Below are 26,726 nucleotides of genomic sequence, written 5' to 3' on the forward strand. Positions count from 1 at the left end.
ATGACATTATGTTAGCTATAATTTTTTTATTTTTGAAACTCTGCTTAAAGCCTATGGCTTAAAATTGATATAAGCCGCATAAAGTGTAGGATTTTCATTGAACAAAGCTTGGAAATATGACAGTGGAAATGGTGGCTTACAAAGAGGAAAGCTCGGGATGCTTCAATGAGAGTTAAATTGGAAATGGTGTGAAGAGGAGGAAGGAGAACAAATTAAAGATGAAGGTGAATGTTGGTCGTGGTTTGGGATCGGAGGAAGAAAATGGAGGTGAATCTTATCATGTGTAGATACGAGGAAGAAGATGCAAAGGACAACTGGACAAGAGAAGGAAGGATATGGAGAAGAAAAAAAAATTGGCGGGAAATTTATTAACCAACATAGATGTCTATTTATTTATTTATTTTTTTTTTAGCATTTTGGAAAGTATTATTTATTTTAGCATTTATATATATAGGAAAATCGTTCATAAATGTAACCTATTCCTACAATAATCCTATATAAGCCTGCTTATTTCCCTTAGTTGACGTTGAAGAAGGATGAGTGAGGAGATGATGATATTCAACCTTCTCTAACGTACTCAATTTTGTATGATTTCGAATTATCTTTCAAATTTTTGGAAGAAATAGCTAACAAAACAATGATTTTATGTAGTCTTTGCTATCTTTAAAGTCATTTATATTTTGCAGTCATGTTCTCATTATGTCCCTCAAAAATTAGCAATGATTTCTAATTAATGTAACAAAGGCGACAGCAAACATCTTCTCTGAAAATTGAACACTAATACAAGTATATAAGATCATCATTTTTCATAACAGTATAGTCATCAAACTAAGTTCACTGAGCTGGTCAATGTCTTAGAAGCAACAGCTGCTGCATAACAATAATCAGCTATCCAGTAAATAGGAACTTCCCCATTTTGACAGGATGATCACAAGTAAAAAAATTACTTTCCCGTTTCAACAACATACACACAGCTAACATATTTAGATTGTATGAGCAAGAAGTGAGCAAAACAATCCCTGTATTATTATGTCGCAATTAGTTTATTATACAAGATGTGAGGTAAATGATTGATAGTTTCCAAGTAGTAACCTACTTGTAGCAAAATTCTATGTGATGACATCGAACAGACTATCATTTCACATCTACAAACTACTTTGTACAAAAGTGCACCAGTGCCATTTACTAAAAATAACATCTTCAAGCATTGAAGAGGCTCCAATCATTGACTTTGAAGCTAGAAACAGAAAGCTTGAAGACCTCAGCCATTGGCATACATCCAGATTGTTCAGCGGGCGATACTACTCCAGCACCAACAGTACCAGCACTCTCACTGAAAGGACTGAAATATGGAAAATTAAAATTATCTGTCAGTTACAACAAGACCCCCAGATAACCAGTTCTTATACTAGTACTATTGTTGTCTTAATTTTGGTAGAGGGCAGTGGAGGAGGTAAGGTTTGATCCCAAGTCCTGGCCACTCATGGGTGGTCTAACTCCCAAAATAATTAGTAGCTAGTACCTTCTTCAAGATACTATTCTAAGTTTCTACCCTGAAACCAGTATATATGAAGTTCCATCCAACAAAAAATCACAAGAAAGCACATAACAGACCTTTCGGACTAAAATACATGATCATGCAGCACAGTACAATGTAATCTGCTTGGATGATTTGAATATAAGACAAGCTGGAAATTGAAGTTTATAGAGAAGTGTCAGAATATACTGGAAGCATATTTTGTTCAGGCAAAGGTTGGTGTCTGCCTGATTTTGGAGCTAAGTAGATAAGCTCAGATGAAGCTAAAAGAGTAAAAGAGATAGGGGCCTTGCTGCCAGAGTGTGTGGAACAATAGGAAGATAAATGAACTATATATACAGTGAAGGTTCATCAAGCTTACCTAATAACGACAGGCTCATAGGCAGTGATCAAGATATCTGTGCCAACTTCCTTAAGACGCAGATTGGCCAAATAAACCTGAATAGGCCAGACAACGAATTGTCAATAATTTATGAACTGTAGATCTGTGCTGACATTGGACAAAGAAATAAACTATAAAACTATAATAAGAGATCCTTACCCTTACTATATTTTGTGCCTCTCTTCCTTGACGTCCCTTAGAAATGGCCTGCAAAATCATGACAAAACTAGAATTTAGTAAGTTAGATCTTAGAGATCACAAAGCCTGTCTGTCATTCATTTTCAGCAATACAAGAAGGGCTTCACATTAACAATCATCAAAACACCTTGAATCTGAATATTGCAGCCCATGAGATCCTAAATCCTAGAAACATCTGAAAATGATTATGCAATCGCAATGAAGCTCAAAACTTCAGTTTAAATTTGACATATAGAATATCTGCAGGAAGTGTGCAGCAAAAGGAAGGGTACTTGCCAAATAAAAATAAAAATAAATAAAAAAATAAAAAAGAAAAAGAAAGAACCTATGAGTGAACATGGAAAATACGACCTAGAGGAACTTTTTCAGTAACTAATCTGATTCTGATTTTTAAATATCATGCCAGACTGCAGAGTAAATCTGACTTTACATGTACATTGGCACTTTAAGTCACGAGAACTCAGACAAAGGTGATAGAACTCTTTGTGGACAGGTGATCCAGTGTTAGCACATTATGATTGGTAATTTAGTTTAGTTTAGAAAAGTAATACATGAGTAAATATGACAATAAGCTGATAGGAGTGATAGCCTGAGTATTATAACTTAAATTATGCAAAAACATGGAGGCTAAAAGATATTCCATAAAATATCATATTCCTTACAGCATACCAAGATTTAAAAGCATTGGTTGGGGACTTAGGGGTGCTCTAGGGTAAAAGGCTGATTCACCAAAAATAGCTATAGTTGACTGTGAGGTAGTCAAATTTCTCATCATACCTTTTTTGTTGTCTATTTTCTAGAAGCTCAAGCATCTAAAAAGATCCATAATAATTTAAACAGAGAAGACTGCACATGAGTAACACATCTGATAAATAGGACTGCTGCTTTGCAAGCTGTAGATCCAATATAAATGATTCAACGCAAAATATCTTAGATTAAAAATCAAAACTAGGAAACTGCACCAATAAGAGTAACAGAATCAAACAATAAAAAAGAACATGTAAAACTAAGCATACAAAAGTACTAAAGACCAAAACTGAAATGAGGTCACTAAGCATATGTATAAGGCAGTGTTACTTAATATCTGAAGATTGTCCTACAAACGAAGACATCATTTCTAAAACTGAAAATGGAAGCAAACTTGAACAAAGTAATAACTAAATTGCACACCATTTGGCCAACAGCACTAGTGATGACAGCAGGTGTACTTCTGTAGCACAAGCCCGGAACCTCTAATACTCCTGATTGCTCAATCATCTGTACTTGAAACAAGATCAATCATTAACATATTTTTGTAGTTTTCCGAACAATGGAAATTAAACAAAATTTCCAAATAGGAAAATAAAGATCAAATGATTATTAGATGATAAACCAAAAATACAGATCATGAACAATCCATCTAATGGCATTTTGAAATATTAACAAGCGGAATTGAATAGTACCAGAACCACTGAAAACTTTTGCACTATTGAACTAAAACTTGTGTGAATTCCATATGCTCAATGATAAAACAATTCAATTCAAAGACTCTATTTCAGGGGCATAGACACATGGGTACTGCTCAAGAGCACGCATATAGCATATGCTACATGCACATAGGACTTTGAGTCATAAACAACTCATCTGCATGACTCAGCATATTTCAACAGTAGATTTTAAGGGCAGGAAGTAGATAACTGATGGTGATATGATGATATCTAGTTTAAACACCTGTTTCACACTAACAAAAGATGTTGATGTTCAACTTCGTCATTCTGCAAGTGGCTTCAATGTTAAAGACAGGTCATATTTTAAATCCGTTTTTCATAAACTTCAATGCAATATACCACTTTGAATTCTGGACAGCTAAGTTGCCACGTTCAGATAATCAGATTCCTTGCATATCCCAGTTCATAAGTCCAAGTGACATATTTAGCATCATTTAGGTCTTCATCATACAATTATAGCTTCTAAAGTCACTAAATCTGTCATGAATATATATAAGTTATATGAGGAATTTTCTCTCACCCCTTAATCCTAATTAACATTTATAAACAACAAAGTCCATAATAGGTCAATTATCAAATTTAATACCCTGTCAAAATAATCCAATAAGAACAACATAATTGAAATTCACCCAACATCGAGAAATTAAACGAAACGAAACGAAACTTGACAAACTCACCATACCGCCTTCAGCATCCTGTTCCCTAGCAAGGTCTTGAAGAAACCACACAGCACTACCTTCATCAGCAACCTCTTGCTTCAACTCTAACAATTCAACAATGAGACTTTCGTCTCGACTAGGATCAGCAAACGCTTCCTATACACAGGAACAAAATCCACATTGACCCTTCCATTAATTTGTAAACACCCACAAAACCTATCACTACAAATAATTTAGAACCCCCAAAAAAAAAAAAAAAAAAAAAAGAATTCAACCTGATGATCAGGAACTTCCCGTACATTGCTCAAATCCTATAGATATAAACCAAAATTGCACACACAAAACAAAAATTCAAAATATTGTTAATTTCCCACGAATATAACTTAAATAAAAAGCAAGAAATTGGGAAATTTGGCATGTTAAACCTGGAATCTATCAGGAAAGGTCATTGATATTGCCCCACCAAATAATAGGTGCTCAGTACATGCATTATCCACCATAATTTAAGCAAAAAAAACTGCATTTCAAACCAAAAAAAAAAAAAAAAAAAAAAAAAAAAGCCACAAAAATCAACCAATTTAAAGGGAAGACGATAAATTAAACCAAAAAACTGAATATAAAAATTGTTATTTACTCACCTTGGATACGATAAAATGTTCAATAAACTCCAGAAATTTGAGGGAGTGAGGATTAAACGTAGAGAAAAATATGGGGTTTTTCAATTGTAGCTTAAATATGAAGCAAAACACTTATTTTTTTAGAGTTGAAACCCAAAATAATGTTGCTTCCCTCTATTCTTTTATTAGAGTCTCATTTTTCTTTAGTATATGAGTAATAAATGTTAGAAATGAAATTCTAATAAAAGTGTAAATAAAAGGGTTTCCTCCTAATAAAAGGATGAAGGAAGTATTTATTATGAAGATAAACTTTTGTATTTTCTCAAAGAAAGGATTTGTTCTTCTCTTCCCCTAAAATAAGGTCATCTAATTTAATATAATTTTTTCTTGGCTAACTTAATCTGATGTATTAATTTGACTTAATTATAACTAGTAATCTAATCTATAAAATTTGTTTAGATTCGTCTAATCATATATTCAAATACATAATTCATTCAAAAAAAAAAAAAATAGCAAAATTTAAATGATAATAATTAAAGTTTTAATTCGATCATATTTTTTGTCTAACTTGGTCATAACATCAAATATTAGAGCCAATTTTCGATCTTGGGACTTGAAGGTTATGGACCACTCTAATTTGTTGTTAATTAGAGCCAAGTTCTTAATTTTTTTCTAAAGTTTTGATGTTGTATACTCCTTAACCAGAGCTCTACCTCATTGTATAGAATGAATTAAGATGTTATATAAGTCGGGCCTTTGACAAGGGCCATTTAGGCACGCCATGAAAAATGATCTAACTCGCGCTATAAGCCCTTCTTAAGCCTGCCACGGCACGAGAGACACGTCAGTGGGCCATGAACCCGTACATATACATCGTTTCAAAATTCAACACAAGCTCGACGAGTTAGCCCACATATTTTTGACAAATTTATAAAATAATATATAGTATGTAATTTATTAAGCAACTTCCTGGAACAACATAACCCAACACATTACGACATGCGAACAACTTTGATTGATCTCAATTTATAAAAGCTTGGTACAACATGACTATTTCTTGGCCCACTTGAGCGCGTGGCACGCTAGCACGACACATGAGCCTACAACACATGCCCGTTTTAAGAAGGAATGGTCATTATAAAAGAATAAATTTTTTTTACGAAATATTAAAGAATAATCTATTTATTTATACATATACATACATAAAAGTGAGAAGTGCATGTTCCTGTGTGAATAATTTTTGACCCTTTTGCCCCAGGATGTGAAATTACCTTTCTGCACCTAAGTTGTTCCCAATTGCTTGCCATCTTTCAAGCCTTTTCCATTTTTCTCACCATCACTCATTGCTTCCGTTAGTTCCATGGCAATGATGTCGAGCATATCTACATACACGATTTTACTGAATGGATTTTGGCCCCAAGCTTTTCGTGGCCTCAAAAGCTCTACACAATATAAATCTCAACACAATACAATGACTTGTCATAAATTTGCTCTTGGTATTTTTTATGGATTTGAGTATTACACTCCTTGGTCTTGTTTGTGTAGTGATTTTATTATGACTTTCAACACTATCTCATATACTTTACTTTTATCAATGCTGATTACTTATCTTACCTTTGTTTCAAAATACATGTATCACTTTGATTTTTGTAACATTATAGACACCACATTAACCTCAATATGTGCTTTATGCATAATAAGATTAAACATAGTTTAGTGCTATTTGTTAGGATCTTACCAATGAACCGTACAGTTTTTGGATACTATTTTTTTTTTAAATAATTATACTTACTTTTTGTTTTTGAGAACAATAATTATACTTACTGATAACTAACGACTTTATCGATAAAAATTTTATGTTAACATATATGCCAATTAAATTAAGGCATTTATTTTGAAGGAAAGGGAGAACATAAGTAAAATATACTACACAGTTTGCAATCACTAGAAAATGTATCACAATTTAGGTGTTCGAATAATCAAATGTGAGTCATTTTGTCGAACCTTCGGAATTAACTCGAAAAAAAAGATATAGGAAAATAAAAGGGAGGAGCTATCCATCTTCTTCGTCTTGAATTTTCAGAAACTAAAATAGATAGAGAGAAAAATAATCCAAAATTCATTATTTGCCCCCATCTCTCTCTCCTTCTTCCCTTCCTCCTGATTTTCTCTCTCCTCTCAAAAACCCCCTTTTCCTGGAAACCTCTAACAAATTCCACTCCCAATTTCCAGATTTTCATTATTTATCTCTTTTTTTCTCTTTAATTTCTGCCCTAATTATTATCATCTTACCCCAAATTCGAAGAAACCCTAGTTCCAATTTCACCCACCTCGATTCATCTTCTTTTCACTAACCTTTCTCTTTTCCTTTCGAATCTAATACTTTTCATCCCCAGATCTTCTTAAGAACACCCTTTCAAATTTGGCGAATGAAGATTTTTTAATTTAATTTTATCGTAGTTTTCCCCCCTTTTGTTAGAAGAATTTCTACGTTTTTGGGGGTGATCGCTTTGTTCTCGATTTGTTGTTTGGTTTTGTATTTCTGGGTTTGAATTCCGAGGTAGAGAGAGAGAGAGGAATAGGAGAGAGAAAATGAGTAATCAAAGGAGGAAGCCGTTTCAGATAGAGGCGTTTAAGCATAGGGTGGTGGTGGATCCGAAATATGCTGATAAGACTTGGAAAATATTGGAGCATGCTATTGAGGAGATTTACAATGAGAATGCTAGTGGTCTTAGCTTTGAGGAGCTTTACAGGTTTGCTTCTTTGTTAATTTAGGTTTTTAATTGTAATTATTACTTGTTTTGATTATGTTGTTGTGCTTTATATGTTGATTGTAGCATCTTGATTATCTGTTTACTGTTTAGAGTTTAATGATTAGGTATTGGCTAACTTGATAGCGTATCGAAATGAGAATGATTGTAAGCGTTTCGAAATGAGAATGGCTGTAAGCGTTTCGAAATGAGAATGGCTGTAAGAAGTTTATCAGGATGTGATGCTTGTGATTGTAATTGGATTGAGCCTTGTTTTAGTAGCTAAGGACGGATAAGGATGGGTGATTCAGGTGGTGGTGGAGGGAGTTGAATTTGGGCAGGCGAATTGATCACGCCAAAACCATGATTTGAGTGTGCTCTCAGCTGAAATGTACTCCCGCCTATTTTAACTTTGTTAAGTTTTGGTTGAGTGGAGTTAGTAAGAGGCAAATGGTGGGTCAAATGTGATTTATGTGAGAATAAAGCTTTAGCCATGATGGACATAAATAGATGTTGGATAATCTTTCAAGGACGACTTTAAATGGATATTTGGGGAACTATGAGAAATGGAGGGAGTAGGTGTATTTTTTTTGGAGGCAAATATTGAGGCTTCTCACCTTTGATTGAATAAGCATCTATTGATATGCTACCAAATGGAATGTAAGATGATGGTTTTGACTTTTGATTTTGCATACATATTTGCTTCAAGTTGTAATATTAGCGATGATTTGTTGATGGGATTGACTCTATGGACTATGGATAGGTAAGTTTTGGTTGAGTGGAGTTAATGAAAGACAAATGGTGGGGCCAAATGTGATTTATGTGAGAGTAAAGCTTTAGCCCTAATGGACATAAATAGGAATGGGGTGATCTTTCAAGGACGGCCTTAAATTGATAATGGGGGAAACAATAAGAAATGGAGGGAGTAGGTGTACTTTGTTGGAGGCAAATATGGAGGCTACTTACCTTTGATTGGAGAAGCATCAATTGATATGCTACCAAATGGAACGTAAGATGTTGGGTTTGACTTTTGATTTTGCATACATATATGCTTCAAGTTGTAGTATTAACAATAATTTATTGATGGAATTTACTCCATGGGCAATGGATAGCTACTTTTTAGTAACAAGTGCTGAAGGCAAATTAGGATGTAATTGGTTGTTTTTGCAGAAAATGGGGTTTATGCAAGATAAAAAGTGCAAGACAAGTGCTGAACTGCTGATGCCTGTTTTTCGAATGATGGCCTTATTGACGCCCTATTTCAAGTCTTTGGAATGATACTATGTCGAAAATTGTTACCTTTGTCTTCTGTTTTTTTGCTGTTGATTTTGTTGGTAACTTCTTGAAGTTGGATGATTTCCATGGCAGCTTACAACTTTTTTTTTTTTTTTTCCACTTTATCCCATGTCTTGTGGTGTGGAGTTCTATGAATAGTACTTAGAGGATCAAAGAGTCATTTAACCAGGCTTTTTCCTCTATTTTCAGTCACTTTTCATTTTTGTCCATTCTTTGGTTAATTTTACTTTAGGCATACCCCCTTTGCCATCTCACCCCTCTTATCACAATAATTACACCTTTTGATATTATCTCTCTTACTTTAATCACCGTTATTTACACCAACCCACCTTTTTACACACTCTCGACTCCCATTTATATCTTACACCTTCACCCTTTTCACAATTTTCTTAAATTATGTATTTACAGTATAGTTGAGTGGGACATAAAAGAAGGGAGGGAGAAATACTGTTTTACTTTGTTTCATTATTTTAGTTGCAAATTGCAATAACTATTGACATTGGAGTATTTATCTAAATGAGCTTGTGATTTTTTTTATGGTTTCCCTTATAAAATTACTCTTGTTCCATGTATATCACTGTATAGTGGCAGTGATAAAATATTGTGTTGTCTCACAAGTTGTTGGAATTTTGCATTTGGAATTTTAGACTGAGTTTATGATGACAAAATCCAATATTTTTTGTTTTTCTCTGCATTTGTTATTCTTTTATTGAAAATTCTTTGTGGATATCATGAATTTGTTTGGCACAACTCCCTTTCACCTTCTTTTGTTTTCCATATTTTTTTGATAATTTTTTTTTCCCAATATGTTACTGTATGGATATTACAGAAAGGACCTTTCTTACATTTTTTGTTGAACCCTGGTTGATCTACTGAATTTTCTTGTTGCTTTTGACATGATTGTCATAGATTTTTGCAATTATATATCCATTGAACTCTTGTAATTCAATTTGTGTCGCACATTCATTGTTTATTTTCTGTTCTGACTAGATCACGTTGCCTTAATTGCAACCATTTTTTAAATACTGTAATTATTGAGAAGCACTGCTATCACAGAAATTTTAATGGCATTTCTTACAAAAACTATAACTTTATTTTAAAGCCGTGGTGGTTCACAGGAGAAGTTCAAATTATGCCAGTTTTTACATCTTCAAGTGTTGTTGTATATTGTAATCCTGCCAGTGTTGAACGAAGATTTTTCAAATCTTAAGAGATGCCAACTGATTATCACAAGCTTGTTGAAATGGCTTTATGGCTAAACCTATCTAGTTTCATTTTCAGCATTTGGTATCCAATTTTCTTCCAATTATCTGCCTGCTTCTTGATCTGGAGTTCCTCAAAATTCATAGAATTTTCTGTGATACACCGTTCATCTCCTGATTTCGGTTAACTTTTACAGAAATGCTTACAACATGGTTCTGCACAAATATGGTGAGAAGCTTTATTCGGGTCTTGTGACAACAATGACTTCACATTTGAAAGATATATCGAAATCCATAGAATCTTCTCAGGGAGACGCTTTTCTTGAAGAGCTGAATCGAAAATGGGCTGAACATAATAAGGCGTTGCAGATGATTCGAGACATACTGATGTACATGGACAGAACTTTTGTTCCCAGCACTCATAAAACTCCTGTTTATGATCTTGGCTTGAATTTGTGGAGAGATAATGTTATCCATGCCAGCAGTATTCAGACTAGGCTTTTAAACACTCTCCTTGATTGGATTCAGCAAGAGAGAACCGGGGAAGTTATTAACAGGGGGCTGATGAGAAACATAATAAAGATGCTAATGGATCTAGGGGCATCTGTTTATCAAGAGGACTTTGAGAAACCATTTCTTGATGTTTCTGCTAATTTTTACCGTGTTGAGTCTCAGCAGTTCATTGAGTGCTGTGATTGTGGTGATTACCTAAAAAAAGCCGAGAGACGTCTGAATGAAGAAATCGAGAGAGTTTCACATTATCTGGACATCAGAAGTGAAGCCAAGATAACAAAGGTAGTGGAGAGGGAGATGATTGCTAACCACATGCCAAGGCTGGTTCACATGGATAATTCAGGCCTAGTGAATATGCTTCTTGATGATAAATATGAAGACTTGGGAAGAATGTATAATCTATTCCGTCGGGTGGATAATGGTCTCAGCACTGTTCGAGATGTGATGACTTCTCACATCAGAGAGGTTGGTAAGCAGCTTGTTACTGATCCCGAAAGGGTGAAGGATCCTGTAGAGTTCGTTCAGCGTCTTTTAGATGAGAAAGACAAATATGATAAAATCATAAGCTTGGCATTTAACAATGACAAGACTTTCCAGAATGCATTGAATTCCTCATTTGAGTACTTCATCAATTTGAATGCCCGTTCTCCAGAGTTTATCTCTCTGTTTGTGGATGACAAGCTTCGTAAAGGTCTCAAGGGTGTTAGTGAAGAGGATGTGGAGGTTGTACTAGATAAGGTGATGATGCTTTTCAGATATCTGCAGGAGAAAGATGTGTTTGAGAAGTACTATAAACAGCACTTGGCTAAGAGACTGTTGTCAGGAAAGACTGTGTCTGATGATGCAGAGAGAAGCTTGATCGTGAAGCTTAAGACAGAATGTGGTTATCAGTTTACTTCCAAGCTAGAGGGTATGTTCACAGATATGAAAACTTCTCAGGATACAATACAAGGATTTTACGCCAATCATGGTGCTGAGCTAGGGGATGGACCTACACTGGTTGTCCAGGTTTTAACAACTGGGTCCTGGCCCACTCAACCAAGTATTCCCTGCAACCTTCCTGCGGAGCTGTCGTTACTCTGTGAAAAATTCCGCTCGTACTATCTTGGAACACATACTGGCCGAAGATTATCCTGGCAAACTAATATGGGTACAGCTGATATAAAAGCAACTTTCAGCAAGGGTCAGAAGCACGAGCTCAATGTCTCAACCTTCCAAATGTGTGTACTTATGCTTTTCAATAATGCTGACAGACTTAGCTACCGGGAGATTGAACAAGCGACTGAGATTCCTGCCCCAGAGCTGAAGAGGTGTTTGCAATCACTGGCTTGTGTCAAGGGAAAGAATGTCCTTCGAAAAGAGCCCATGAGCAAGGATATTGGTGAGAACGATGATTTCTTGTTCAATGACAAGTTCTCAAGCAAATTTTACAAGGTGAAGATAGGAACAGTAGTTGCACAGAAAGAATCAGAACCTGAAAAACAGGAAACTAGACAAAGGGTGGAGGAGGATAGAAAACCTCAGATTGAGGCTGCAATAGTGAGAATTATGAAATCCAGGAAAGTACTAGACCATAACAATATTATTGCTGAGGTCACAAAGCAGCTGCAATCTCGTTTCCTGCCAAACCCAGTGGAGATTAAGAAGCGTATTGAGTCACTCATAGAACGTGAATTCTTGGAAAGAGATAGTGTTGACAGGAAGTTGTATCGCTACCTTGCTTAAGGGATCAGTTTTCTAGCATTCACTAGTGTTTTTCATGTTTAGTGCTGAAAACTGGAATTGAATGATGTACTTCAAATTGATAGTAAGCCAATTGCTCTTGAATTCCTTCGGCTCAGATTTACAAGGTTTCCTTCAATGTTGGGTATCCCTTTTAAGTACCCCGGTCTTTCTTGATCAGGAACTTTTGGCAGGATAATTGACTTGTCCCGGAAGTTGATGAAGGCAACCCACTTCAAAACGCAATGTGGAAGAATCGGCTTGGAGTCGCATTTTGTCTTGAAAATCCTTGTGCGTATCAAAAGATTCACTGCCCTTAAATCTTTGATGGGAAGTCGTTTACTTTTCTAGACTAGATGTTGCTGCTTCAATTATGTTAAGAGCTGCTTTGATTTGTATAGTTTGCTTCTGTATGGCGTATGCACATTGCAATTTGTTGGCTTGCTGTAAGCTATTCAATTGTGGGACGTCGTACACCATAATGCTTAAATTATGAAAGGTGCCGAACTTGGTGATACTTAGTTGCTTTAAGTTTATTCAATCTTATCAATGTTGCACATTGACATTGTCTTCTGTTTAAGGTTGTATCGCTACCATAATGCAATTGTACTCTTTCTTGAAGGGAGTTTATGTTGCATAATGTTTTAATAGGTTTTTTTGGAGTGTTCGCTTTTCGGAAAACGAATTTTATGTTATTCTTGCCCCTTTTTTTTTTTTTAGAAAAAAGAAAAATAATAAAAAATTACTGTTATTCTAGTTCATTTGGTCATTCTATTATTCCCTCAAGTGGTTGTATTATGTTGGAGGGGAGGGGCACCAAAAAAAAAAAAAAAGTTGGAGGGGAGGGAAGTATTTTCCAGGATGCCAATCTTAACTAAACTATCTTGTTTCCTTGCTCACAAGCAGGAGGCTTATGAACATATTCATTCTATTTTATATGAACATAGGGCATAGGCCTCTTGCACTATTCACTTCGTATTGGGATCTCTTGCACTATTCACTTGACCTTTGACCAATATTTATGAGTTATATGCAAGGGAAAATGTAGTCTTATGTCCTTATGGGTACTTGTAGGAATCGTTTTAATGAATAGATTATTACTTTTTGATAACTAAAAATATAGTCTTGTGGGTACACGTTCGAATTATCTCAATGAAAGGTAGATTGTTAATTATTTTTGCTTTCATATATAATTATGATTTTTACTCTTAATTATGTTTATTAATTACAAAATCATTATTTTTAATGTTAATCTGGGTCATGATAGGTATTAATGTGTTTTTAAATTAGGTTGATACTAAAATCTCCCCTTCCCTTATATAAGAAGAGGTTTAGTATCTTCTTCAAAATTTTCATTAGGGAACCTAGAATTTTTATACTTTTGTGATTTGTTAATATTGTTTTGGTGTCAAAATTTACCTTTCTCATTTCTGTAATATGACGATATAGGGGATGATTACAATTCTCAAAACAAAATTTATACCTAATTATCCTTCATTACATAATGGTAAAACTTACAAAAAAAGATATATTTTATATTAATCATTGAAATATATTTAATTCTTACTCTAATTAACTTTTCATTTTTCCACAATTCCACTACCTTAAGATTTCCACATCACATGTATTATAAGTAGTATCAACCAAACAAGCATTAACGACCATGATGCGATGGAGTAGAAATGTATAGTATGTTTAATTTTTGAGTAGTTTTTAGTTACCATATAAGTATTACCATAGCTAACAACTACCTTTAGAACTATATTTTGTCAAAATTACTTTCATCCTCCTCATCATAAGAGAAGCATAACACAAGTTTAAGGTGGTCACTCTCTTAAACCACAACACATGGCATGATATGCTCAAAGTCTTCCAAATCCTTGTCCTAATGACATCAACTAAAGCAAATCAATCACACCCACTTTACTTACGTGTATCATCATTAAGGGTCAATCAATCCAATCTTTTTTAACGATTTATTATTACTTGATCCAAAAAAAATTTTAAAAATCCAAAAATTTAAAAAACCACCGACCATATCCCAATACACCGTACTAAAGAAGAAATAAATAAATAAATAATAATGGTCCATTGAATGTCAGTTTTTCCCCTGAACAGTCAAGTTTCTCGTTGTTATAGTTTAAACATGTAACTGACGTCAATCAATCAATAATTTCTCTCTCTAAAACAATTGTTTCTCTCTCTAAAATAACATTTTTCTTCTTCTCTAATTTCCTGGTTTTTTTTGGAGTTGAATTAATTCTCAAAATGTTTGTTAAAAAGCTTGTGGAAAAGGCAACCAAGAAGGTTTGTACAACCATTTAATTTTTATTTTTGGAAAATAGTTTGATTAAACTATATTATATTGATTATATGTTACTGTACTTTGCAATTTATTTGACCAAATTAGTTGATATGATTTGCTTTGGTTTGAATTTCATTCAATTTTTAACTTGTTTGTGATTTTTTGCTTTTTGCATCAACTTTTATCGTTGTTTTTTTTTTTTATTAAGTTGGACGATGATCGTTAGTTTCATTTTTTTTGGGATCAGATTTAGACATTTAGTTGTCGTGTTACTAGTTTAAATTACACAATTGGCTATAAATTTTCGACTGACTGTATTGTGGAGTACACTGTAGTTAGTAGTGTGGTTTTTCTGGGGTTTTAAAAAAAATCCAATCGTTTGTAAATTTGAAATGGTGTTGATTAATTTTTGCTCTTAGGAAAATGTCTTTGTTTTTAATCATTGTTCAACTATTTAAAATGTTTGCAATTAGGATTTTTTTTTTTTTTTTTTTTTTTTTTTTTTTTTTTGAAGAATTATAAGGTTTACTCCACAATTGGTTCAGTAATGTTGCAGAGAATTTGTTGCTGTAACCTGGTAATGTGAATGATGAATTTTTAGAAGCGCGTAAATTCATTAAAGCAATAAACCTATGATGTTGCTTAAGAGTCTAAAATTGTCCTGTTTATTTTCATTAAAAATTGTTAACAAATAGGCGTTTTTGCTATGATTGTTATTATTTGATTATTTCCATGTTTTGGAAACAGGAAATGTGACTTTCATGACAATTTCGTGCATCAAAGATTATTTCTGTGTATATGTTGTTGTGTGTTTGATTTGAAAGCATTTAGTTAATTTTGAGTACTTTAACAATGATAATGCTCGAATTCTGATGCAGCCTGGGGAGAACTCAGATTGTCTGAAACCGGAAGATGTTGATCCTCATCTAGCTTTCCATTATGGATTACCACCTTCAGCTGCTATGTTTGCATATGATCCAATACAAAAGATACTTGCAGTATCAACAAAGTTTGTACCTTGTAGCTCCTCCCTTTATTTTCTTAAATGCAAGTGTTTTCTATGTGGTTTTGCATAATCGTATCTATAGTCTGAATAACTGAAATTAACTGTAGTCTGATTCATATTCATGGACTTTTGCTAGAGTAAATAAACCCAATTTTTAATACTTCAAGTAGACTGCTTCACATCATTATGAATCAGTATACCTGTGCAACAAGATGCTGATGAATCTCACTTGGTTATCAATCACAAAATAAAATCATGAGCCTAACTTATTACTAATTTACAAGATGTTTATTTATGTAAAGATTACTCCAATCATCATACATACTTGGTTTAATCCTATGATTTTAACGGTCTTGTTTCTTTCCTATAGGATTGGGCAGATTAAATTGTTGGGAAAAGATAACACTCAAGCCCTGTTGGAGTCCAATGATGTGCAGCCCAGCAAATTTTTGCAGGTTCTTTTAATTCTGTTATTCAAACCCCTCACTTGATCTAGGTGCTCATTTTTGCACCACTTATGAGCACCACTTTGCTGCGATATCATTTACTAAACTTGGCACTAAACTGTAGCTAACCTAAGGTGTTTGAATTTGTAGTTCATTCACAACCAAGGTATTCTTTTGAATGTAACATCCAATGACCAAATCGAGGTAGCTGAATTGTATCCTTTTTTTTCTCAACTTCTTTTTTTTTTTTTTTTTTTTTCCCTAATTATCTTTACACTATATTTTACTGTTTGGCATGACTCATAACTAGGTTTGGGACATAGATAAGAAGATTTTGTCTCATGTACAAAATTTCGATGAAGAGATCACATCTATGTCAGTAATGCAGCTGAGTTCCTTTTTGTAAGTATTTCATTATTGTATATTTATGGAAATTATATGAATCTCGTATCTTGGAACAATATGTAACCAAATTCCTAGCTCAAAATTGCTGAACTAAGACAACATTGGTAAAATATATTTTTTTGCAATGGCAGATTTATAGGAGATCGTGCTGGTAATGTCACGGTGTGGAAGCTTGATAATGAATTGGGCCAGATAGAAAAAATGAAGTATTGGATCCCCTTTTCAGCTTCACATGGTGAGTTATTGATTTTTTTATTTCTATGCTATTGACCTTAGTAATCTTTGCTGAAGGTGGAGCTGTTATTCTGTGCTATGATTTAGTGATTTAGTCATAGAATTTCCGAATTTTGATTGATTATGATTTTACAATCTATTGTCAATCTCATGTCTTGGGTTTTCTTGGGAGGGGAAATATGATATGAGTGCTTGTATGGCTGCTGTCTACTTTCAAATTCCACGTGCAAACCACTTCCCCTTTGTTTGTAGTCTCATGCTGATGGTGTTCTGACTCTAAAGAGATAAGAATCATTCATAGATGCTTGCTCTAGGAGAGTCCTCAACTTTATTAGTAGCTGATTTAGAAATTGATTAGTGTATCTCTTCTAGTGCATGACCTATCTCTCTTTGTTAGTGGCAAGAGTTTGAAAGAAATATGTTAAAGCTATTCAAGTTGGTGAAGTCTTACATAGTACATTTTTGCAACTTATTAGCAAGGATACATAGGTTCCCATCTTGTTTATTTTGCTCTGATAATACTTTTGATTCCCTCTTTCTTTTAATGTGAACGTCTGTATGTGTTTTAAGGGTGATTAATGCTTACATCTATGCAAAAAACTTATTCCTTTCAGCATATCCCGATAAGAATTCAGTTGATTATGCTGTAAAGTATATATTGCCTCAACCAAAAGCAGAAAGCAGGAGGTAGTGTATCTATGTTATGTTCTTCTTTCTACCACATTACGTGTTTATCATTAGACTCTCATCACTTCTTGCATCTTTTCTGTTCCAACTGAAGGATTCTGATTATATTTGCTGATGGATTGATCACGCTGTGGGCAATCCAAGAAAGCAAAGCTGTTTTCACAATGGGTGGTAGTGGAGCCATGACTCTTATGTCCTCTCAGGAAACTAAGAGAGTAACTTCTGCATGCTGGGTATGCCCCTTTGGCAGCAAAGTTGCTGTTGGGTACGACACTGGGGATTTATTAATTTATAGCATCCCTTCAAATTCTGACATAGGCAATGGGTCTTTGGTGAGTAGAGACACCAGCAATACCCAAATTGTTCAAACTTCTAAGATCAATCTAGTATACAGATTGGAAAAAATTCCTATTGCATCATTAAAGTGGGTTTATTCAGATGGGAAAGCTAATCGATTATATGTTACTGGCGCCTCTGATGCCGCATCCCCAAACTTGGTTCAGGTATTTGGATCAATATTGTCTAATTTTATTAAAATTTACGTTCATGTTGATGGTTGTGCTTTTGAATTAATTGGGTTGACAAGATCAAACTGTAAAGTATTTTGGAATTGAACTTTGGTGTTGCAGGTGGTCTTGTTGAATGAAGACACCGAATCTCGGACAATTAAAGTGGGGCTTCAGCTGCCTGAACCATGTCTTGATTTAGAAATTATCTCTCTCTCAAATGAGCAAAGCAAACATAAGCAGAAGTTTCTTATTTTGCTTGGAAAATCTGGTCTTATGTATGCCTATGACGATCATTCTATTGAGAAGTGTTTGTTGCAATCTCAATCAAAACCATCAGCATCACTGCCAAACGAACTGATGATAAAGCTTCCAATATCAGCTTCAACCACTACTGCTGCTCAATTTATCACAAATCAATTCAACAATATAGGTTATGAAGAGGTAATAATACCTCCGTTCAGTTCTTGATGTGGTTCTTTCTTTTTCATTGCTATATAATGTATTGTAACCATTATGCAGGACTACATGTCAGTTGTGAAAAATTTTCCATCAGTTCTTCCTTCTGAAGCAAAGAACACCAGTTCACCTCACTTTACTGGATTTGCAAAGATTAGAAACTTGTATATCACAGGGCATAGTGATGGAACCATCAATTTTTGGGATGTTACATGCCCTCTCTTAATCCCACTTCTATCGTTAACACAACAGGTATTGATATGTTTCGAGGTTTACTGCATTAAGTTACAAATTTAGTGAACATAAGAGCATTGCTGGATATCGTTTATCCTTGATTCCTTGTGGAATGCAGAATGCTAAGCTAATTAACCACACAAAAAATCTAATCGTGTTGTTTATAAATTATAATGATGCAGCTAACCTTGTAATTTCTAGATAAGCAGAAAATCTAATCGTATAACCTTTTAATATGCTTCTCCAGGGTTGGGGTGTGGAGGAGGGTTAAGCTTCTGAGTTTGAGAGTACTGATTCTAGCAACCGGGTAACACTTAACTGCCCCAGCCCCACATCCCGGTTAGCAGGGGAGACTAATCACACTTACAAGAAATATTGGGTCCGAAACTACATATGAATTTTAAAGAATGGATAAACATAACTAGACAATTTTTTTAGAATCTAAAAGGCAAGAAGGAACTCATTTTTATTTATTGACTGAAATTCTTAATTCACTATAGATGACCTTTTCAACATCAGGAACTCTTACATGTTAAATTTCTTTTGGCCTTTTGTGTGATCATAATAAACTTTCCTACATGGTTAAAAATCATTATAAATTAGCCTTTGGAAATTATGGCATTATTAGAATTTTTAATGGCTATCAGCCAGCCTTACAGCATCCTGACTTTTTATCTTGGTGCCATTTGTAGAATGAGGATGATTCGTCTCAAAGTGGCGTAGCAGTAACAGCAATTCATTACTGTTCTGCATCACGGCTTCTCATTTCTGGAGACAAAAGTGGAATGGTAATTATGCAGTCTTTTCAGAGATGTCAATTGGTTGTTGGATTTTTCTTCCTTTGTTCATTTCAAACTTTATTTGCTATACAGGTCCGTATCTATCAATTGAAGTCTGAACCATTTTCCACTGAGACTGGGTTTTTCTCTTTATCAGGTAAGTTCTATCAGCATGATCATTTGTATAAAGTTCTATCAGGGTAAAGTGCCGCATTTGGTCAATCTGAATTAACTCTTAGCAACGAATTTTTCTCCAAATTGAACCTCATTAGGACCTGTTTGCGGTTTATATCATAGTGGAAATGTAGTAAAAGTTATATGCTGGCTAGCTGTTTTTGATTGGTCTTAGAGTCACCTTTGTCCATGGTGGATTATTATGTCGGAAAGTTGTGCCTGATTTTGCAATTGGTCTCCCAAAGATGTAGATAGTGTATTACCTAATGCTTCATATAAAGACATAAAGCTGAGGATTTTACTCATTTGGTTGGAAGATGGATGCATGAACTCTCAAATGCTTGTGATTTGTAGAGGATATACCAGAGAGACTTTTAGGTTGTTTAACATGTCAGTACTAATCTATTAGAAAGGTTTTATGTGAATTGTAGCTTATTTGTCATATGTGACATCTCGGTTGCATTGGTGAAAATCAATATTTAAATTTAAAAAGGTTGCCTTACATTAGATGCAGTATTGGGCTCCCTTGTAGTTTTTCAAATTTTTTGGAAGAGATGTAACCTGGCAAGAAAATCAACTTCATATTGTATACATGATGCACTTGACTGAGTTTTCTAATATGTTATCTACTTCAGGAAGTTCAAAGAAAGGAAACAGTCATGTCATTCATAGTGTGAAGTTTATAAAAGTCAATGGATCTGTACTCTCTTTCCACTTATATAACAGCTCGAGATATCTGGCGGTGGGATCTGAACAAGGACATGTAAGCTATTTTTTTTTTCTTATTACCCTTATAATTCTAGCTTTTCATCTTCTGCTCTATTTCTTTTTAAATTTTAGGTACTAGAGAAGAACTACATGAAATAGGAAATATTGCAGATTGGCTTAGGACATATGTTAATACAATAAAAATCTGGGTGAACTTTCTCCAATCTTAGCCTCCAGCTGCCTGTTTTTGGGAGTCATATACTCGTATTGTTTTTCATATAGAGAGAGGATTAGCATAAACACCTATATTTGTTCAAGAACTTAGATCTGTAGATTGTAGCCTTCCCTGCTATCTAACTGATTCGAGCAGCTATGACAACTTGACAAGGATAATTTCTTCTAAACCAATAAGCTATGTCTTGAAAAAAAAAAATGCTTCAACATTAGTATGCTAGGGAGTTGTTAGCATCCACATCCTTGGAACCTTTGGAGCTATGAACTAAAATAGTAAAACTCATTCAAAATTTTATACAAGTATTAATGAATGAAATTTTTTTAATAAAGGTTGAAGATTACAGTTATTTTTCTTAAATATAGCTCTGTTGATGAATATCGCCTGTTGTTTGAGTTGTAGAAAGAGTATATTCTTATTTCATCAAGTGATCCTCATATTAAAGTAATTTTGTATAAAAAATAATGAGTTAAAACTAAGTAGCATGTATGTATAGTTGCAATGTCATGCTTGCTTCTGTTAGAAAAACCTTTTGAGGGAGCTTTTGAGAGAAAACAATGTCATGAGGAATCTTTTGAGAGAAACCAGAGAAAAAAAATGTGATAGATTCGTCTCTATGTTACCACGTCTTAATTCAGACAGACAGTAATTGAAAAGCCATTGCCAACAAATACTCATCTTACCGGTTTTGGATTACTGTCTTTGTAGGTTTCAGTCATTGATGTAGAGGGTTCCTCCATGTTGCATCAGAAAAAAATTGGAACTGAACTGTCTTCTGATGTTATATCTGTGAAGTTTGAATCATCTGATCTTCATGGTTTTGAAAAGAATGTATTGGTCATCGCAACGAAGGACTCATCTTTATTGGCAGTTGATGCTGATACTGGAAATACACTGAGCAGTAGTGTAGTGCACCCTAAGAAACCATCCAAAGCTCTGTTTATGCAGACTTTAGGTAACTCAAATCTCTTATTTATTCTTTAGTCATTTGGTTTTATTTGAGATTACAAGAGTTTAAAGTGGAGTTATGAACCAAATGAATGTAGCAGAAGCAAGCAGAGGATCTTCTACAGAGGAAACTGCACAAAAACATCAGCTGTTGCTTTGTTCCGAGAAGGCCGTATATATTTATTCCTTACCACACATAGTCCAGGGGGTTAAGAAGGTTTTGTACAAAAAGAAGTTTAATTCATCCTCCTGCTACTGGGCATCTACAATATGCAGTACCTCTAGCACAGGACTTGTACTATTCTTTTCATGTGGAAAAATTGAAATACGGTTGGTAAAATCTTGATTTGCCTCTTCAGTACTACGAAATACTCCGTATAACATTATCATTGACCTCAAAAAAAAAAAAAAAAAAAAACATTATCATTATTGCTAACCATACAAACATATTATAATGATGTTCTGTATTTTTAACTACTTCATATGTTGTGTATGATAATGGTTATGATGGCCTTTTAAGTAAAAATACTTGGTATGTTTTAGTAGTTGCAGCCTCATTAGGAACTTAAATCGAGTTCAAAAACTTTGAATTGATTTGTAGTTAATTTTGGACAATGCCATTTCTACAAGCATTCAAATGTTTTACATAATTGTGCATTACTCAAATTTTCAAGTCATTGTATCTTAAAATTATTATCTGCTTATTGCCTCCTATGTGTATGCAAAATTACATGTTTAACTTGCAAAAAGTACCAGTAAAAAATAGGGTAGAAGTTATAGATTGTCATTAAAGTGTTTCCCTATGAAATTGTAGGTCCCTTCCAGATTTATCTCTTGTGAAAGAAACTACACTAAGAAGTTTCAGATGCTCGCCCTTGAAGCCAAACACATTGCCTGACTACTCCATATGCTCTTCTGCAGATGGAGAAGTTATAATGGTATAGTGCTTAATTTTCTCTTATTTGTGCTTCTCGAGTAGTGTTTATACCAACTACTTGGTTTTGTAATTTATTCAGATGAGGAGTGATCAAGAAGTTGCTTTGGCTTCAATGTTTCTTCAAAATGGAAAGTATAGGTATGTTCTTGCTTTTCCAATTGCTTCTCCACGACTCCACCTAATGCAATATAAACTTTTTTTTTTTTTTTTGAATATAATGAGATGCACATATCCAAAAAAATATACTGAGATGCACATATCCTCTTGGTGAATGATAGTAATGTGCATGATAGTAATGAGATGCACATATCTTGATGATCAGGATAATAAGCCAAAACGGAACAATGTGGTACTAATACAGTATGATTTCTATTTTTGGAGAATGATAGTAATGTATATTGCAATATTTGCTTTCTTAGATCGTGCCTCGAAATGGTTAAGTAATTGAAAGATGAATACTGATCTTGATCAAGTTTGAAAGCTATTAATTACGATTTGAAACATCTTATAGCTTGAAGTCTCATGACAGGAATCTGAATATTATCACTGCTGTCTTGTTAATGTACTCATTTTTACATGTAGTGACAAGTTATTACTGAAGTTGATTAAATGAATTATTTGCAAAGAAAATTTACAAAATGAGGATTGACTTTAAAAGGATCTTGGTGGTTATGTATTGACTTGCTCCTTTGATTGTACTAGACACTCGGACTCGCTTTCTCGAGTATATGATAAAAATCTTTCAATAATGGAAGATGGAGCAACTTCACCTTCAGTTCAAAAGAAAAAGGTAATGGCATTAGAGTGCTTCTGGATTCCAATTCCAGTGAAGTATTATGAGTTATTACAGAATGTTCTCCTTTTTCTTATACGTAATAGGGGATGTTTGGCACTATATTCAAAGATGTAGCCGGAAGTAAAACAAACCATGGTGTTGATACTGAAGTTACAGATGGGAAAGCAATTTCTGAAGAACTCTCAAAGAACTTTGCAGTTTCCAATTTTCCTGCTCAAGAGGAAACTTCTGCTAATGTCACAGCTGAAAATGACAATGATGACTTGGACATTGGTAAGGCATGTTATGCTTTAAGTGTTTGTCTTCTTGGTGTCAAATGTTAAATGTCATTCATATCAATCTCAGGCCTTCTAGAGCCCTTTTTATAAGTCTCTTTTCTATAATACATGAAGGAACTTGAATCTTTTTGCAGACGACATTGATATTGATGATCAGGATGACAAGCCAAAAGGGAACAATGTGATGGGATTGCTTAATAAGCAGAAATTTGCAAGCAAGTTCAATACATTTAAAGGTCAGCACATTGATCTTTTAACGTTACTTAGATGGATTCTACTAATTAGATTGGGATGAAAGTGTTAGAAGAAAGAGTAAGAGAGGGGGATTTCATCATCCTTGCCCATAGTGAATTAGTATCAGAAGAGGTGGGAGAGGGTGGTGAATGGCTAGAGGGAAGAGAAAGAGGGGAATTTTAAGGTTATAGTCCAGGCTGTGACACCATGTTAGAATGTAGTAATACGCTGGTCGTGAGTTGTGTATTACCTCGTATTACAAGAGTCCTAGAGCAAACCTAATACTCACAGGATAGTTACAAATATTAAACAGAATAATACCTATGGAAGCAGTATTTAAGTTCATGACAAGTGCATGTTACTTCTTGTGGTGAGCAGGTTTTTTGTCTAGCATAAAAACCATGTGTATTGAGCTGTAATGGCTCCGTAACCTCACGATTTTTAGCTATATTCTCATGTAGGGTAATTTGAATTAATTATATGTTAGCCAGTATCATTATCATATTGAAAAAAAATTCTGTCTTGTTTCGTGATAAATGTAACAGTATCCAATACCTAAGCATATTTAATTGCAGGTGTGTTTATGTAGCTTATGAATTCTATTCCCATTATAAACTGCCATTTCCAGGGAAACTGAAGCAAATGACAAATAAGAATGAAAAACCTTCAGCGCATGAAGAGCCACAATCTGAGAAGGTCGAGACAGTTGATCAAATTAAGAAGAGATATGGATTTTCGTCATCTAATACCAGTAATGTAAGAATCCAACCTTTTTTTCCTCAATATATGTATTGCATGGTGCTAGACAAGAGAGTTTTAACTGTTTTATATAAAATGTATAAATATCCTTTTTTTGAAATGAATTAATTCAATAGATTATACATAGGTAATGCTCCTTTGGGTTTTGTTTGATCAAAGTGGTCTAAATGATTTTAGTCAAAGCTATTAAGTAAGTAACATATTGTACTTTTGGGGCTAGCTGAGAGTCGACTTTGGGAGAATCAACTATAGTTGACATTTGCTCTATTATATACCACTAGAGCCACTTATGAAATAATTGTTCTCAACTATTAATCTATTATCTACTCTTTGAATTAGGTGTACCGCAATATTACTGCTACGTGATAGAAGTTTCAAAAGTTCTCATTTTTCATAGTCAAGTATGCAGTGTCGTGCTTCTGAAATTGATTGTGTTTATAATGAGTTTGCTTAATGATCCGTATCAGCATACAAGTGATGTTTATTACTGTGGATTTAGACATCACCATTGATCATTTTTCTCTCTTGTTTCACGGGATTTTTGCTGGGATAGAAGCTAGGGCATCCTTATCTGATGATACTAATGCACATTTCTGATTTCAGGAACCAGTTGGTGTTGCCAAAATGATTGAAAACAAGCTTACTGAGAATGTTAAGAAATTACAGGTATGGACTGTTATGGACTGAAATATGAATTTGAGTCTGAGAACTGCATGTCTGTATTACAGCTACATTTTCTGTTATTAATCATTTCAACCGTGTTTAGTAAAAGTGAAAATCTGGAAGCACTGAATGAAAAATAACAGTTAGCTTTTGACACCATGGTTTCAAGTTTTAACCGAAATGTAACTAACTGTAACTCCATGCTCTAAGACTTCTAATTTGCCCAAAAAAACATGTACTGTTTTGTTTGAAAGTCGAGGCAATTTCACATTATAAGAGCAACCCTTTTAAGTACCCTTGAGTCGTGTCAGCAGGTTCTAGCCTAGTAGCCTCCTATGAGTCTCAGTTTTGAAATCTCGACAGTAATTTTCAGTCACAACAAGACTCGATTTGTTAATTGCAGTATACAAGTATACTTCATTTTTTTCAATCAAGATTAGGTAGAAGTATAATGTATATTTATCTATGCATCTACTATGTGATCTTTGAGTCTTTGATCTAACTTTTATAATGTTACTGAACTTATTATTGATATATCCAGGGTATCAACTTGAGAACCACAGAGATGCAGGATAACGCTCAAACATTTTCATCCATGGCAAAAGAAACGCTACGTATAGCTGAACAGAAAAACAGTCCTAGTAAAACATAACGTTCCCTGGAATTCTTTGATATGTCATACTTTGTACATACTATTTTATTCAAATATTTTCTTACAGTCTTTACTGTCATATACTCATATTTGTTTCTCAATAGTGTGATTTTTGGATGTGGACTTTTTTTTTTTCTTTTTATATACATTATTTTGTTGAGTATCAGTTTACTTTGTGTATGGTACTCAAAATATACATGTACAGGTGGGAATAAGAACAAGCAGTTTAAGGGTTTTTGGTGCTGTAAACTAACTTATTAGGTAAATATTTATAGCAAATGAAAACGAAATGTATGATTAGCATTTGAACTGAACTTTTGTTATACACATCTTCATGTTTCATTTTCAGTAGTATTACAAGGTATGAAGTCTATGAACTACTTTTGTAAGGGTTTGAACACAGGTATGCTTGCAAAGTTCAGGAGTTAGAATAGCTTCAGATTTAACCAATGCACAAGAGGGTATCAGCACATCTAATTAATTGCTCTTGAACCTAATCTCTGGAATCAAATTTTCTTCCCACGGACATCAAATCTTCAATACTCAATAATTTCTCCCTTTTAGACGATTACAAACTAATGATGGTGGTTACAATCTAAGTAGTAAAGTGGAATTAAATTAAAAAAAAATAGTAAATTGACATCAGCATTTCATTATGCAACACAATAAGGTTGTATAGACAAGAGAAGTACTCCGTATTACATATTGTGAATAGTTACATTAACTTAACATTCACGATTTAATTTGATGTTGTTATTTCTTTGAAGTTCACTTGTTTATAATCTTTTTTAACTAGCTGATTGTATTAACTGAATTTAACAATGATTATATTAACTAGCTGATTATATTATTTCTTTGAAGTTCACTCGTTAATAATCTCATTAATAAGGCCGTGTTTGGGGGAAAAGCTTAAGCTGATTG

At 34.0% G+C, this 26,726-nt stretch overlaps 3 protein-coding genes across 5 annotated transcripts; 2 read left to right on the plus strand and 1 right to left on the minus strand.

The window, feature by feature from the left end:
* Window positions 1–999: 999 nt before the first annotated feature.
* Window positions 1,000–5,046, minus strand: LOC145581538 (uncharacterized). Of its 2 annotated transcripts, none has more exons than XM_081638544.1 (8): window positions 4,902–5,046; window positions 4,689–4,780; window positions 4,539–4,574; window positions 4,282–4,419; window positions 3,288–3,374; window positions 2,085–2,126; window positions 1,899–1,975; window positions 1,000–1,342 (listed from the first exon to the last, which is right to left on the minus strand). In XM_081638544.1, exons 2-8 carry the CDS (start codon window positions 4,761–4,763, stop codon window positions 1,201–1,203), a joined length of 597 nt encoding a protein of 198 aa, XP_081494670.1. In that variant the 5' UTR covers window positions 4,764–4,780; window positions 4,902–5,046; the 3' UTR covers window positions 1,000–1,200. The 2 variants fall into 2 exon arrangements, with proteins under 2 accessions (XP_081494670.1, XP_081494669.1); XM_081638543.1 differs by having other exon boundaries at window positions 2,079–2,126; window positions 4,902–5,044.
* A 1,877-nt stretch (window positions 5,047–6,923) lies between these two features.
* On the plus strand, window positions 6,924–12,471 carry LOC145582659 (cullin-3A-like). Its single transcript, XM_081639646.1, has 2 exons — window positions 6,924–7,633; window positions 10,326–12,471. Exons 1-2 carry the CDS (start codon window positions 7,473–7,475, stop codon window positions 12,364–12,366), a joined length of 2,202 nt encoding a protein of 733 aa, XP_081495772.1. The 5' UTR covers window positions 6,924–7,472; the 3' UTR covers window positions 12,367–12,471.
* Window positions 12,472–14,486: 2,015 nt separating this feature from the next.
* On the plus strand, window positions 14,487–26,094 carry LOC145581539 (uncharacterized). 2 transcript variants are annotated; one of them, XM_081638545.1, is made up of 23 exons: window positions 14,487–14,670; window positions 15,547–15,677; window positions 16,045–16,129; window positions 16,271–16,324; window positions 16,431–16,522; window positions 16,657–16,760; window positions 17,374–17,446; window positions 17,541–17,949; window positions 18,076–18,396; window positions 18,475–18,663; window positions 19,338–19,433; window positions 19,518–19,581; window positions 20,234–20,361; window positions 21,247–21,493; window positions 21,585–21,816; window positions 22,301–22,424; window positions 22,503–22,561; window positions 23,126–23,213; window positions 23,303–23,492; window positions 23,632–23,733; window positions 24,360–24,487; window positions 25,094–25,156; window positions 25,695–26,094. In XM_081638545.1, the coding sequence occupies exons 1-23, from the start codon at window positions 14,632–14,634 to the stop codon at window positions 25,803–25,805; spliced, it is 3,129 nt and encodes a 1,042-aa protein (XP_081494671.1). In that variant the 5' UTR covers window positions 14,487–14,631; the 3' UTR covers window positions 25,806–26,094. The 2 variants fall into 2 exon arrangements, with proteins under 2 accessions (XP_081494671.1, XP_081494672.1); XM_081638546.1 differs by having other exon boundaries at window positions 21,588–21,816.
* The last annotated feature ends 632 nt before the right edge of the window (window positions 26,095–26,726 follow it).

The sequence above is a fragment of the Chenopodium album genome, chromosome 15 (genome assembly GCF_948465745.1).
Source record: "Chenopodium album chromosome 15, dcCheAlbu1.1, whole genome shotgun sequence".
NCBI lineage: Eukaryota > Viridiplantae > Streptophyta > Magnoliopsida > Caryophyllales > Amaranthaceae > Chenopodium > Chenopodium album.